Below are 15,207 nucleotides of genomic sequence, written 5' to 3'. Positions count from 1 at the left end.
AGGACCCGGCTTCGATCCCGGCCCCGGGTCACTGTGGAGGTTGCACATTCTCCCCGTGTCTGCATGGGTCTCACCCCCACAACCCAAAAGATGTGCAGGGTAGGTGGATTGGCCACCCTAAATTTCCCTTAATTGGAAAAAAAAATACTCTAAATTTATTAAAAAATGAATATATTTTAAAATTCTCATCAAGAGAGGGAAGAGGATCATTGGGCTGAAGCGTCCTTCCACAGATTTGGTCGTTGGAGCGCCAAATGCTTTGTCATGGGGAATGAATAAGGCAGAGGCCACTGCATTCTTGAAGGGAGCGAGTGCCGCACAGTGAGGGTGATTAATAAAAACAGTGTTTGTGAGTATTCAGTGGGTCAGGCACTATCTGTGGGGACTGAAAAGAGTTGACTTTTAAGGTTGACGATCTTTTATCGTAATGGGATCAGTTTTGGATTTCTCCAGCACGGGCACAATGGGCCTCACTTGGTGCTGTAAATATCTCGGAGCTGGTAGCATTTAGGCGATGATTACTTCATAAAGTGATCGCGGCCAGTCCTCCATGTAGTTGGTTACGTGGTGACTCTACCAAGTATAATAATCTTTATTAAAATCTTTCTTGTCACATGTAGGCTTACATTAACATTGTAATGAAGTTACTGTGAAAAGCCCCTAGTTGCCACATTCCAGGGCCTGTTCGGGTACACAGAGGGGGGATTCAGGATGTCCAAATGACCTAACAGCACATCTTTCAGGACTTGTGGGAGGAAACCGGAGCATCCGGAGGAAACCAATGCAGACACTGGGAGAATGTGCAGACTCTGTGCAGACAGTGACCCAAGCCGGGAATCGGACCTGGGACTCTGGTGCTGTGAAGCAACAGTGCTAACCACTGTGCAGTGCCGTCGGATGCACCTCTGCAATGTTTGTGATATGTGTGAGGAATAATCTGCAAGGATTTACCCAAAGGAAAAACACTGAGAAGTTGAGCAGTAGAGCAAGAATGGTAGGGAACAAACTGAAACAGTAGGCCTTTTAACAAAATATTAATAAAATGTGTGGCAGAATACGCAGAATACGCAATGGTTTTACAGCTGTGAGTTACTGTTCTGCTTCATGCCGACCAGATCGGGTCAGTTCGCCTATAAATGAGAGAAAATCAGCATACGTCTTATTTAAATTGCCTAGTGGCCAGTGGTAAAACAACAGAAACCTAAGAGCGGGTTTCCTTTCTTAAGCTCTTGGATGGGATTGGTGTTTTAGATAGACAAATAAGAAGAACTTGGAAACTAAATGTTGAATTATGCCTCAAATTATGAGCAATTTTTCATTCAAAATGCTGGTTATATTATTTCTAAACATTTTATCATATCGCATCAGAAATGGTACCTTAGGAAGGCAGTTAGAAACTGCAAGCTCATCATCAAAAACCAATTACACTCTGAGTATCATTTTTTATGAGGGAGCCACCAGAAGCTTAATTTATGGACGTGAGGTATGTTACTGGTATCTAAAAAATGTTTACTTTATAATTGTTTTTGCTACTGTTGTACTTCCAGGCTTAACCAAATTCTGAGAGATGCCTTCTGACCTTTGCTTGCTTCCATGTTGTGAAATATAATCTCTTGCACCTCCAAAAGCAGAGCAGAGTTCAGCAACCCTCTCTGTTTGGAAACATTTGAATACAAAGTTACATAGGTTAGGAGAGTGGGCCAAAATGTGGCAGATGGAATTTAACATGGTTAAGTGTGAGGTCATGCATTTTGGTCGAAAAAATGGAAAGGCAACTTATTATCTAAAAGGGGAGAGTCTTTGGGGAGCTCCGATGCAGAGGGATCTGGGTGTTCTCATGCATGGGTCACAGAAAATGAGCATGCAAGTGCAGCAGATAATAAGGAGAGCAAATGGCAATTATAGCAAAAGGAATTGAGGATAAAGGTAAGGTTGTTGCAACAATACAAGGCATTGGTAAGACCGTACCTGGAGTATTGTGCACAGTTTTGGTCCCCTTATTTGAGGAAAGATGTAGTGGCATTGGAGGCAGTTCAGAGGAAGTTCACTAGATTGATTCCAGAGATGAGGGGTTTGTCGTATGAGGAGATTGAACAGTTTAGGCCTATACTCGCTACAGTTTAGAAGAATGAGGGGAGATCTAATTGAGGCATACAAGATGCTAAAAGGTATGGATAAAGTAGACGTGGAGCAGATGCTTCCTCTTGTGCGGCATTCTAAAACGAGAGATCATAATCTTAGAATAAGAGGTAGCAAACTTAAAACAGATATGAGGAAAAACTACTTCTCCCAAAGGGTTGTGAATCTGTGGAATTTGCTACCCCAGAGTGTGGTGGATGCAGAGACAGTGAGTAAATTTAAGGAGGTGTTAGATAGATTTTTAATTGGGAATGGGTTGAAGGGTTATAGAGAACGGGCAGGACAGTGGAGTTGAGGCCAGGATGGGATCAGCCATGATCATATTGAGGATGTTAGGCTCGGGAGGTTAAATTGCCGACTCCTGCTCCTAGGTCATGTGTCCTAGGGAGGAGATGGGCTGGCTGATTTCGCAATCCAGCTTTTGGTCTGTAACATTGTAGGTAGCAAGTGAGGAACATACCAGCCATGATAGAATGGCGGAACAGACCCGATGGGCTGAATGGCTTAATTCTGCTATATCTTATGAACTTATCCCATCACTGTTAGTGATGTCGCTTTAAAACTCTATGTGAATGTGAGAGAATACTTTAACCAATCATCCTCTGAATATTTTAACACATTTTAAAATAGACTAAGAAGATTTTCTGGTGAGTATCTTTCTAAAGTGTATTAGTTTGTCTCAGAAGGTGGTACTGTCAGCTCTATGGCTAAAAGTTATGGATTCAAATGCTATTCCAGCATTTGAAATGCTATGCTGAGCAGATAGTCAAGCTGACACTTCATGCAGGACTGAGGAATTCCTGCACTGTCGGGAGGTGTTAGTATCCAGCAGATGGTAAGTGCCGTGCAAACCAAATCCCAAAGGGAAACATGGCAAGCTACCACAACTATTTTAGATTTGTATTTTACTACAAGAAGATATGTGTACTGACATCAGGAACCAGAAATTCGAGTAACACTTCTGAAGATATTAAATTAAAACATTTATCAACCAAAGAAAACGTAAACACACAAGATTACATTTACACAGTTAAAATTAGTTTATAGAATGATCCCCCAAATGTTTCCTACTTGGTTATGCTCAACAATAAACACCCCTTTAGGCAACAGTGCTTATATATATTTAATCTATAAAAGTTCCACTAATATTTCCACAAGGCACACCTCACTATAGGAAAGGGACATCACAGGGCTTCTCTCTCTTCTCTTTCTCCCCCCCCCCATGGCTATATAAAATTCCAAAAACTTTAAAACACAACTTCAAAACACATGCACTTTTCTGGGTTGGCTGAAACCTGCTTCACTTTGCTTCTTTTCGCAGCTCTCTCCCAGTGCAGAGCACATTCCAGGAGATCATACATGGCCATTCCCATCACCCCTCCCAACCTCTCTTTAATTGTGTATTTTCTCTTTCTTCTTGTCCCATTGTCCCTATCCTTCTTTGAAATTTATCTTTCTCAGGAAACATAGCCCTTTTATATGCTCCTATGGCCACCACGTCTCGATAAAATAAAATTGAATAACTTTGCCTTATTTGTTTATGACCTGTCCCCAGTTCTAAACCCCCTTTTACTTCTCTTGAAATATGACAACTGAACACAACAAGTCTTATTTATTGTCAGGTGTACCGAGGTCCAGTGAAAAGTATTGTTCTGCGTACAGTTATGCAGACCATTCCACACATCAAAAACATAGGACATATGATAAATACATAGAGATAGGCATCAGATGAAGCATGCAGAGTGTAGTGCTAACAGCAGTAGAGACGATTCGTAGAGAAATCAGTTTAATCCATAAGCGGGTCATTCAGGAGTCTGGTAACAGCAGGGAAGAAGCTGTTTTTGAATCTGTTGGTGCGTATTTTCAGACTTTGTATCTTCTGCCCAATGGAAGAGAGAATAACCCGGGTGGGAGGGGTCTTTGATTATGCTGCCTGCTTTCCCAAGGCAGCGGGAGGTGTAGACACAGTCAATGGATAGGATGTGGGTTCGCCTGATGGACTGGGCTTTGTTCACGACTCTCTGTAGTTTCTTACAGTCTTGGGCTGAGCCGTTGCCATACCAAGCTGTGATACGGCCAGATTGGATGCTTTCTATGATGCATCTATAAAAATTGGTAAGAATCAACGTTGACGTGCTGAACTTCATTCGTTTTCAGAGGAAGTATAGGCATTGTTGTGCTTTCTTTGTCGTAGCGTCAACATGGGTGGACCAGGACAGATTGGTGATGTGTACTCCTAGGAATTTGAAGCTGTCAACCATCTCTACCTCGGCACCATTGATGCAGACAGGGTGTGTACAACGTTTGCTTCCTGAAGTCGATGACCTACTCCTTAGGTTTGCTGACATTGAGAGAGAGATTGTTGTAGTTACACCATGCCACTAGCCTCTCTATCTCCGTTCTGTACTCTGAATCATTGATGTTTGTGATCCGACCCATTCCGGTTGTGTTATCAGCAAACGTGTAGATGGAGTTGGAGCTGAATTTTGCCACACAGCCATGTGTGTATAATGAGTATAGTAGGGGGCTAAGTACACCACCTTGAGGGGCCCCGGTATTGAGGACTATCGTGGAGGAGGTGTTGTTTATCCTTACCGATTTTTGTTTACGAGTCAGGAAGTCGAGCATTCAAATGCAGAGGGAGGAGCCAAGTCCTAGGTTTTGGAGTTTGGATATGAGCTTGGCTGGGATTATGGTGTTGAAGGTGGAGCTGTAGTCAATGAATAGGAGTCTAATTTAGGAGTCCTTGATGTCGAGATGCTCCAGGGATGTGTAGGGCCAGGAAGATGGCATCTGCTGTGGACCGGTTGTGGCAGTATGCAAATTGTAGTCGCCTAATTCACATTTCTACCCATATCGTATTTACCTGTAGAACATCCAGCTTGACTCGATTCACTTCAAGTGCCTGTCATTCACTCATAGACACTTTGATGCTATAAATCTTACATCCCAACTGTCTAATTAAATAAGTAACCACACACATGAGCGCAGCCCCCACAATCATGTTTCACGGACCGCCACCATAGATGCCAGAAATATTAAAAAACAATGCTCGCTTCTCCACAGAGGGCCCTTTTTTTGGTTGAGAATTTAAACTTGAGGCCATGTTTGACTGTTCAATGTCTTTAGAATGTTCCTTTAAGAGGAACCGTATTCTGGCCAGACTACTGACCCACTCCCACTAAAAGTCAATTAACGGGTATTTTATCTCATTGCTGTTTGTAGGACAATACTGTACTCAAACTGGCTGGCACATTTGCCCGCACAAAAACAATGACTACACTTTGGGGCACCCTGAGAGGTTGCGAAAGTGCGATATAAATGCACATTCTGCCTTGACATTCTTTCACCGAGAATAATGTATTGTTACTCTGGAACTATTGAACTATTTACATCTGGTTGCCACTCTGATCTAAGTTACCTTCCCCCCTTCTCTCTCTCTCTCTCTCTCTCTCCCTCCCCCCCCCCCCCCTCCCCTTGCTGTGAGTAACAGCTTGTTTATGTGGCAAACTAGAAAAACAGAATTCATTGCTGTCTTATTGTGATTGTTGGCACCTTATTAACATATCTCAAAGCTCTCCTAACAAAGAACTTACAGGCCAGCAAGTTGATTGTGTGATCCTGAATCGCAACATTATAAGGGCGCAACAAATGAATGTGTTTCAGAAGGGAATAGCTATGCTACAACTCCTGTATGTTTGGTTTTTGAGCAACAAGTTTTAATTGTGAAACCCAAGCTGCTGATAGTTCAGTGCCACAAATCTATTTTGCCATTCAATTGTATGGCTGTCCTGTATCTTTTACAGTAAGAAATCTTGCAACACCAGGTTAAAGTCCAACAGGTTTGTTTCAAATCACTAGCTTTTGGAGCACTAGCTTGCAGAGCACTGCTCCAGCTAGTGATTTGAAACAAACCTGTTGGACTTTAACCTGGTGTTGTAAGACTTCTTACTGTGCTCACCCCAGTCTAACGCCGGCATCTCCACATCATATCTTTTAATATGGTTAATTTATGCTTCGTCTTGAAAATTTCAAATAATTCAGCAACCACAGCATTTTTGAGAAGCGAATTCCAGTCTCCACAACCCTTTTTGTGGAAAAAGTGCTTCCTGAATTCACTCCTAATTGGCTTAGCCTTAATTATAACACTGCCTCTCATCTGGATTGCCCCATCAGCTGTAAGATTTTTGCTGTATCTACCCTACCATTTCCCTATTATGTGAGGTTCAGTGTCCAAAACTGGACACAGCACTCCAACTGGGATTTGTCCAAAGTTCTGTACACAAAAGCATCACTTCCTTGTTTGAATTCCAACACCATTGAGAAAAAGGTAACCTTTCCATAAGCCTTTTTAATGCAGCATCATGAAAATTACAATGAAGACACAGTGGGGTCTGCTATTTCTGCCAGGATCAATGGCGAAGGAACAACAAAAAGCATTGGCACAATTGTAAAGCATACTGATTTAAATGTGATTTCCACCCCCTCACTTCACCCCACTCTCTGGGTGGAATTCTCTCCCCCCCCCCCAACGTCGGGTGGGAGAATCGCAGGGGCGCTGCGCGAGTCCCGCCACGCCGCCCCGGCACCCGCACGCGATTCTCCCACCCCCTCCAAACTGGCGCGGCGAGAATCACGGCTGGCCCCTGGGAGAATCGCGGCTTGCTGTTTGTAATGGGCGAGCAGCGATTCTCCGGCCCGGATGGGCCGAGTGGCCTGCCCAACACGACAGGTTCCCGCCAGTGCCGTCCACACCTGGTTGCTGCCGGCGGGAACAGGCGGGAGCGCTGTGAGGGGGGGGCGGCCTGTGGAGGGGGGGAGGGGGTGTTCCTGCAGCGGGAGGGGCCTCAAAAGGGGTCTGGCCCGCGATTGGTGCCCACCGATCGGAAGGCCGGCCTCTCTGAAGGAGGACCTCCTTTCCTCCGCCGCCCCGCAAGATCCATCCAACATCTTGTTGCGGGGCGGCTGCGGGGAGGACGGCAACCGCGCATGCGCGGGCTGGCACCGGTCAACCTGCGCATGCGCGGGTGACGTCATTTACGCGGTGCCGGCCGTGTCATTTACACAGCACCGTGGCCCGGCGCGCGTAAATGACCCGCCGCCGTTCCTAGCCCCCCCGGGGGTGGGAGAATAGGGGGCTGGGAGCGGCCTCCGGCGCCGGAGTGAAACACTCTGGTTTTCACTCCGGCGTCAGGACTTAGTCTCCCGATGGGAGAATTGCGCCCTCTGTATCTCTCCATATGCAGTACAAGCCTGATGGCAATACTATTGACTAGAATTCTGTGTGTAACTGACTCGCCTCCCCCTACCAACAGTTCTCAACTGGATTAGAATTACCACAGATGGCAAATACTCCAAATAGTGTACCTTGATTTTCTGTTGTCCGGTGTAATTTGCCCTAGCATGACAAGAGATATTTGTCTGGACGTAGCAACAAGTTAGTGTGGTTTCCTGTAACACAACCTGATTTATATGAGATACTTTGACTGTGCCATTGATTTCTGCCATCATAGATACATACATACATAGAAGATAGGAGCAGGAGGAAGCCATTTGGCCCTTTGAGCCTGCTCCGCCATTCATCACGGTCATGGCTGATCATCCAACTCGATAGCCTACTCCTCCTTTCTCCCCATAGCCTTTGATCCCATTCTCCCCGAGTGCTATATCTAGCTATATCATTGTGGTATCTGTTGGGGATCCTGGATATCTCTAAATTAGCACACTGCTTGGCCACCTCCAGTATTGGATGAACAGAAGTTTCTTCCAAAATTAATGTGGAAGGACCCAAGTCTTGACCCCACCAAAAACTCTATTTGCTAACTGAATCACTCCCCCGGCAACTGTCTGACGTTAAACCAGCCTATTCACAATTTTGGTGTTCTATCTGATCAGAAGATGAGCTTCCAACTGCACACCAGCACCATCGCGAAAACCACCTATTTAACCTCCACAACATTTGCCTCAACCTATCCATTACTGAAATCCTCATCCATGCCTTTGTTATTTCCTGACTTGATTATTCAAGAACACTCCTGGCCAGTGTCCCACATTCTACCCTCCATAAACCAAGTTCCAAAACCCTGTTCCATCCAATTCACCCGTCTCCTCTGAGCTTGCTGACCTGCATTGGCTTGTCGTTAAGCACTCAACCATTGGCAGCCTTCAGCTTCCAAGGTTTTTAGCCCTCTCTCCCCCTCTAGCTCTCTTGTCTCCTTTAAAATACATTCTGGAAAATCTGTTCCTTTGGCCAAGCTTTTGCTCAGGTGTCCTGTATCTACCTGAGTGGCTCTGTGCCAAATTTTGTTCGCTAATTCTTCTGTGAGGTGCCAAGTCAAAGGCATGGTAAGGATTTCAGTCAAAGTATCTCGTATAAATCAGTTTGTGTTACAGGAAACCACACATACTTGTTGCTACGTCCATGGATGTTACATAAGTAACAGTTGTTATTGTTGTGGCCAACTGATTTACCTTCGTTCAGAAATCATATTTACATTGGCGTATATTCTTTGCCTAGGAAGTTGAAACGGCAAAGGTGGTTTCCAGCTCCAAATCCAGTTCTACAAAGCAGGAGTCCAAAGTGCCTTCATCCCTGTCATCGGGCAACAATGGCAAATCCAGCACCAGTGAAAAAACCAAGAAGGAAACTGAGAAGAGACCAGCTGAAAAGGTAAGAAGATTAGTTCTCCAAGGATCTTTATAGACAAAAACTATTATTGTACACAAGGGAGTTTAGATTATTGACAATGAATTGGAACTGTAAAACTGAAATTTCATCTTGCAAGTATGTGAACAAATGTCCAATTTTGTCCTTAAAATAGTTCAAAGGTACCAAGATCAGTTGTAATGTGATTCAATCTTAAATTGTCTGGTCTGTCTTTTTCCCTAAAACAAGTAATATAAACATTTATGGTAGTGTTCTTTGTCTTAAATTAATTTATAACACTTCGCTAACCCTGTGGATCTTTCCAATTTTTTTAAGGTTAAACTAGATTCCCTGGAGGGAATTGACCCCCAGAAAAAAGCCAGGCTGGAGAAAACAGAGAATCGATCGTCTCCCATCACTGTTCAGTCCAGCAAAGAGCTGCCGTTGCCTGACCTACCCGGCTTCGAGAGCGCAGAGGATTTTGCCATGGAAATGGGACTGGCATGTGTCGTGTGTCGGTATGAGAGATTAGTATTTTTACGGATCGATCACCTGGACCTTTGCACATATTCCAAGATCAAGAGCTGGATTCTCCGTTCAGGAGTCTAGGATCGCCCTCCGGAGTAGAATTGCTCCTGGACCGCACTGGCACTAGGAGCGGCGCCCAGCAGCGATTCCTTCACCCTTGCCATGTAAATGTATGCAGGTGGGGATGAACGGTCGGCTGGATACTGAGCTCCCGCAGCAGCCCCCCCCAAACACAGGTTAGGGCCCTCATGGAATTATGGGAAACACTCCCACAGCATGCACTCATGAGAGTGACCCAACCAGACCCACTCCCAACAAGAGTGACCCAACCCCACCTCCAACAAAGATCACCCCCCACCCATCAGACGCCCAACTTTGGACTTCCTCTTTTTCACAGCAGGAAACTTGTGCGGGAAGGGGGCCCTCCAATGGACTTTGGGGGGCCTTCCAATGGACTTTGACACTCCCTGTGTCTGCGTGGGTTTTCTCCGGGTGCTCCGGTTTCCTCCCGCAGTTCAACAAGGTGCAGATTAGGTGGATTGGCCATGCTAAATTGGCCCTTAGTGTCCAAAGCTATGCATGTTAGGTGGGGTTATGGGTATGGGGCAGGGGAGTTTCATTGGGTCGGTGCAGACTCGATGGGCTGAATGGCCTTATACACTGGAGGGGTTCTATAGAACAGTGTTCTTCAAACTTTTTTTCCGGGGACCCATTTTTACCAGCCGGCCAACCTTTGGGACCCAACCCGGCCGACCTTCCCGACCCACGCCGGTCGACTTGCGCGAGCCACCATTTTCTCTTGCCTTGTTTGCTGCTGACAAAATTAGAGGAAATGGTTTTGTGTCCCTTTGGCCCTCGTACACGCTCCTCCAATGGAACCTGTTGGATGAAGGTGAAGCCTTCCGGTGTTGGAAAGTATGGAAAAGTACGGAAAGTCTCCAACTGTCCAAAGTTCTGCATTTTTTTTCCTGTAACATTTTGTCAAATAAAACCCCCGAAGTTGTAAAAAAAAATGAAGAAAAGAAATGAAGAAAAGAAAAATCAAATGAATAAACCCCCCCCCCCCCCCCCCCCGAACTTGTAAAACAAAAAGCTGCGACCGTTTATTTAAAAAAAGCAGCCGCACTGCGCATGCGTGCCCGATCATCGGCGCACATGCGCAGTGCGGCCGCATTGTTTTTACATGTTCGCGGCCATTTTGAAGGCCGCTTGCAGCCGGCGTTATGAACAGCCGGCTGTTAGACGCAGATTTTCGCGAACAGGAGCGCCGCGACGGACGGCTCCGCGACCCTCCCAACAACCGTCCGTGACCTACCCGCGGTCGCGCCCCCGAATTTGACAATGCCTGCTGTAGAACATAGAAAAGTACAGCACAGGAACAGGCCCTTCGGCCCTCCAAGCCTGCGCCGACCATGCTGCCCGTCTAAGCTAAGATCTTCTACACTTCCGGGGCCCGTATCCCTCCATTCGCATCCTATTCATGTATTTGTCAAGATGCCCCTTAAACGTCACTATCGTCCCTGCTTCCACCACCTGCTCCAGCAGCATATTCCAGGCACCCACTACCCTGTGTAAAAGACTTGCCTCGTACCTCTCCTCTAAACCTTGCCCCTCGCACCTTAAACCTATGCCCTCTAGTAATTAACCCCTCCACCCTGGGAAAAAGTCTCTGACTATCCACTCTGTCTATGCCCCTCATAATTTTGTAGAACTCTTTCAGATCTGTTCTAAATGACCCACTTGTATCCTCCCACCTGTGCCGGGCGTGTAGCTTGCTGTTGGCGGGGAATCGGAATGGGCGCCAATCCCTTTCTTTTAGCCCGATGCTCAATTCTCTCAGAACCCTGCGGCAGAAAATCCACCCCCAAATGTAGTGCTTGAATAAGGTGAAATTAAAGAGTGGGTGGGGGGATAATTAGATTAAAGTGCACAGAGGTGGTTCATTCCTCATTTTAAATCTGTACGTCCTGACCTTGCTCTTCATATTTCCATCATAAATTCCAATGTCCAAATTTCTAATGAAAGCTGGTTCAGTAAATACGTCATGTTTTAATTGCATCCATTTGCCAATTGAGTGATGTTGTGATTCCCCTATTTATCTGATAGTTAAGGAACTGGAGATAAAAACGTTGGAAACATTGAAGAGGTAGGTTTGTTTTTAGGTGTGGAAATCATAGGTTACAGCAGAAAGTTAAGAGGCGTGGCAAGAAGTCCTTCCTCTGAGCAATCCTAATGATTTCAGTGTCGCCCACATCCATCCTGACTGTAGGTATTCCTGAGTCGGTCTGTGTACAGAGTCTGTATAGGGTAACTATGACTTTCCTTTCTTAACCGTTGCCACTGAATTCTGAAAGGAAGCAATTGAGAATGCAAAACACTTGGGAAATGAAGCCAAAAGTACTAAGTCAATTTGACCGAAACCTTTAAGATCCTGAGGGGCCTTGGCAGGAGAGGAGAGGATATGTCCTCTTGTTGGAGAATCTAGAACTGGGTGTCACTGTATAAAAATAAGGGGTCACTCATGATGAGAATTTTTCTCTGAGGGCTGTGAGTCTATTCCTCAAAAGACAGTGGAAGTCGAGTCTTTGAATATTTTTAAGGCAGAGCTGGATAAATTCTTGATTAACAAAGGGGGTAAAAGGTCATTGGGGGTAGGCAGGAATTTGGGGTTAAGGTTACAGTCAGATCAGCCGTGACCTAATAGAATGGTGGAGCAGGACTTCCGGTTGCGGCTATGCCTTGGTAGGTCGCACGGTCGGCAGCTCCTGGCGATAACGGACCTTTGGGCCCTTTTAAGGAGCTCCAGCAGCATTTGGACGACGATTCCCAGTGTGGGAAGGAAACACTGAGGGTCCCCCAGCACTGTATGGAGTGGACCCGGAGCGGAGCGGTCAAAAAAGTGGCTTTAGAGAAGAGAGGACAACGGGCGCGAAAAAACAAGATGGCGGCGGGTGGGGATCAGGCAGCATGGGCCCTGTGGTCTCGGGAGCAGTAGGAGTTTTTGAGAAGCTGCTTTGCGGACTTGTAGGCGGAGATGTTGGCCCCTATGAAGGCGTCGATCAAAAGGTTGGTGGAGACCCAGAAGACGCAGGGGACGGCAATAAAGGAGGTGCAGCAGAAGGCCTCTAAGAATGAGGACGTGATTCTGGGCCTGGCGGAGTGGAAGCGCAGGAGGTGCTGCACAAAAGATGGCTGGAGAACCTGGAGAATAGGTCAAGGAGGCAGAACCTGCGGATTCTGGGTCCCCCTGAGGGCGTGGAGGGGTCGGATGCTGGGGCGTATGTGGCCACGATGCTGAGTACGCTGATGGGCGCCGAGGTCCCTGGAGCTGGATGGGGCGCACAGAGTCCTGGCCAGGAAGCCAAGGGCGAACGAGCCACGAGGGCTATGGTGGTAAGGTTCCACCGCTTCACCGACAGGGAGAGTGTCCTGCGATGGGCGAAGAAGGAGCGGAGCAGCAGGTGGGAGAACACCGAGATCCGGATTTACCAGGACTGGAATGCAGAGCTGGCCAAGAAGCGGGCAGGATTCAATCGGGCCAAGACGGTCCTCCACAGGAAGGGGGTGAAGTTCAGGCTGTTACAGCCGGTGAGGCTGTGGGTCACATACCAGGACCAACACCACTATTTTGATACGCCGGATGAGGCGTGGACTTTCATCAAAAATGAGAAGTTGGACTCGAATTAATGGTTTGCAGTATGTATTGAGGGTTGTGGGTGAGGGGGATGGGGCGATGTTTGGGTGGGGTTTTTCCCCGTGTTTTCTGGGGTCTGGGTGGCCCCGTGGCCTGGGGTCCTTGGGGAGTGGGGCGAGGTCGTAGTTGGGAGGAGCTGCGTCATAGGGGATGGGGTTGATCCAGGCAGGGAGCGCGGCTTTTTCCCGCGAAATGGTGGGCGTGGTACCTGAAACGGGGGGCGGTACTGTGTTCGAGGTCCGCATTGGTTTATGTGGGGGGGGGGGCTCTCTTTACCCCACTTAGGAGGGGGGGGCTGGAGATTTGGATGGGGAACCCAATGGTGGATTGGAGGCAGAGGTGGGAGTGGCCGGGGTCAGCATGAGTCAGCTGGCTTATGGGAGCGCAATGCGGGGGGGTAGGGGGGTTAAGCAGTTGCTTGGTCGGGAGAGAGGGGGGTTGGGGGGGGGGGAACTGGGATGCTGCTGTGCTGATTGAGGGGGAATAGATGATACAAGGGAGAGTCGGGGCGGGGAGCCTCCGCCTGGGGGACTGGAGGGTGCGGGAGGCGCAGGGATGTGGCTGGCCTAAAAAAGGAGATGGCTATGTGGCGGATAAGGGGGGGTCATGTTATGGTGAGTGACAGGCTGCAGGGGGCCCGGGTGGTGCTAGTGAATGTGTATGCTTCGAACTGGGACGATGCGGGGTTCATGAAGCGGATGTTGAGTCGGATTCTGGATCTGGAGCCATGTAGTTTGGTAATGGGGGGGGGGACACGACTTCAATACGGTCCTGGACCCGACTCTGGACCGGTCGAGGTCGAGGTCGGGTAAGCGGCCGGCAGCGGCCAAGGTCCTGAGGGGGTTCATGGACCAGATGGGGGGAGTGGATCCGTGGAGATTTGCCAGGCCAAGGGTGAGGGAGTTTTCCTTCTTCTCCCATGTACACAAGGCTTACTTGCGGAATAGATTTTTTTGTGCTAAGCAGGGCGCTGATCTCAAGGGTGGAGGGGGCGGAGTATTCGGCCATTGCGATCTCGGACTATGCCCCGCACTGGGTGGACAGGTGGGTGGGGGAGGAGTGAGGCCAACGCCCGCTGTGGCGAATGGACGTGGGACTACTGGCGGACGAGGAGGTCTGTGGGTGGGTCCGGAAGTGCATCCAAAGATATGTGGAGGCCAATGATAATGGGGAGGTGTCGATGAGTGTGGTCTGGGAGGCGCTGAAGGCAGTGGTCGGGAGAGTTACTCTCAATCAGGGCTCACAGGGAAAAGAGGGAGAGATACTGAGGGTAGATAGGAGGTATGCGGAATCACCCGAGGAGGAGCTGCTGAAGGAACGCCAGAGCCTCCAAACGGAGTTTGACTTGCTAACCAGGCTGAGGCCCAGTTGAGGAAGGTACAGGGAGCAGTGTATGAGTATGGGAAGAAGGCAAGTCAGATGCTAGCGCATTAGCTGCGGAAGAGGGAGGCGGCTAGGGAGATTGGGGGAATTAGAGATGGGGGGGGGAACACGGTGCGGAGTCCAGCCAAAATAAACGAGGTAAGCTGTATGAGTCAGAACCCCCGGAGGGTGGGGAGGGGATGAGGCAGTTCCTGGACCAACTGAGGTTCCCAAAGGTGGAGGAAGGGCGGATAGAGGGACTGGGGGCCCCGATTGGGATGGAGGAGCTAGTTAACGGGTTGGGGAGTATGCAGGCGGGCAAGGCCCCGGGGCCAGATGGGTTCCCCGTAGAGTTCTATAGGAAATTCTGGGATGTGTTGGCCCGCTGTTGTTGAGAACTTTTAACGAGGCTAAGGAAAAGGGTATCCTTCCCCCGAAGATGTCGCAGGCTCTGATCTCGCTTATCCTCAAGTGTGATAAGGACCCGCTGCAATGCGGCTCCTATAGGCCGATTTCACTCCTTAATGTGGATGCCAAGCTGTTGGCCAAGATCTTGGCCACTGGGATTGAGGATTGTGTCCCGGGAGTAAATTCATGAGGATCAGACGGGGTTTGTGAAGGGCAGGCAGCTGAATACGAATGTGATCATGATGCCCTCGGAGGGTGGGGACGCAGAAGTGATAGTAACAATGGACGCGGAGAAGGCCTTCGATCGGGTGGAGTGGGAGTACCTCTGGGAGGTGTTAGGCAGATTTGGATTTGGGGAGGAACTCATAGGGTGGGTCAAATTGTTGTAACAGGCCCTGGTAGCGAGTGTTTTGACAAACCGGCAGCGGTC

General features: G+C 48.1%; 1 protein-coding gene across 1 annotated transcript in view; it reads left to right on the top strand.

Annotated features, from left to right (window-relative positions):
• Positions 1–15,207, top strand: part of ints12 (integrator complex subunit 12) — a 30,700-nt gene that overhangs the window by 439 nt on the left and 15,054 nt on the right. The window contains exons 2-3 of the mRNA XM_072495369.1: positions 8,657–8,809; positions 9,122–9,303. Of these exons, the coding sequence (XP_072351470.1) occupies positions 8,657–8,809; positions 9,122–9,303 (335 nt within the window). The remainder of the gene's footprint in view (positions 1–8,656; positions 8,810–9,121; positions 9,304–15,207) is intronic.

Source organism: Scyliorhinus torazame, chromosome 3 (assembly GCF_047496885.1).
Source record: "Scyliorhinus torazame isolate Kashiwa2021f chromosome 3, sScyTor2.1, whole genome shotgun sequence".
NCBI classification, from domain to species: Eukaryota; Metazoa; Chordata; class Chondrichthyes; order Carcharhiniformes; family Scyliorhinidae; genus Scyliorhinus; species Scyliorhinus torazame.
This window is presented reverse-complemented; position numbering and strand designations above follow the sequence as displayed.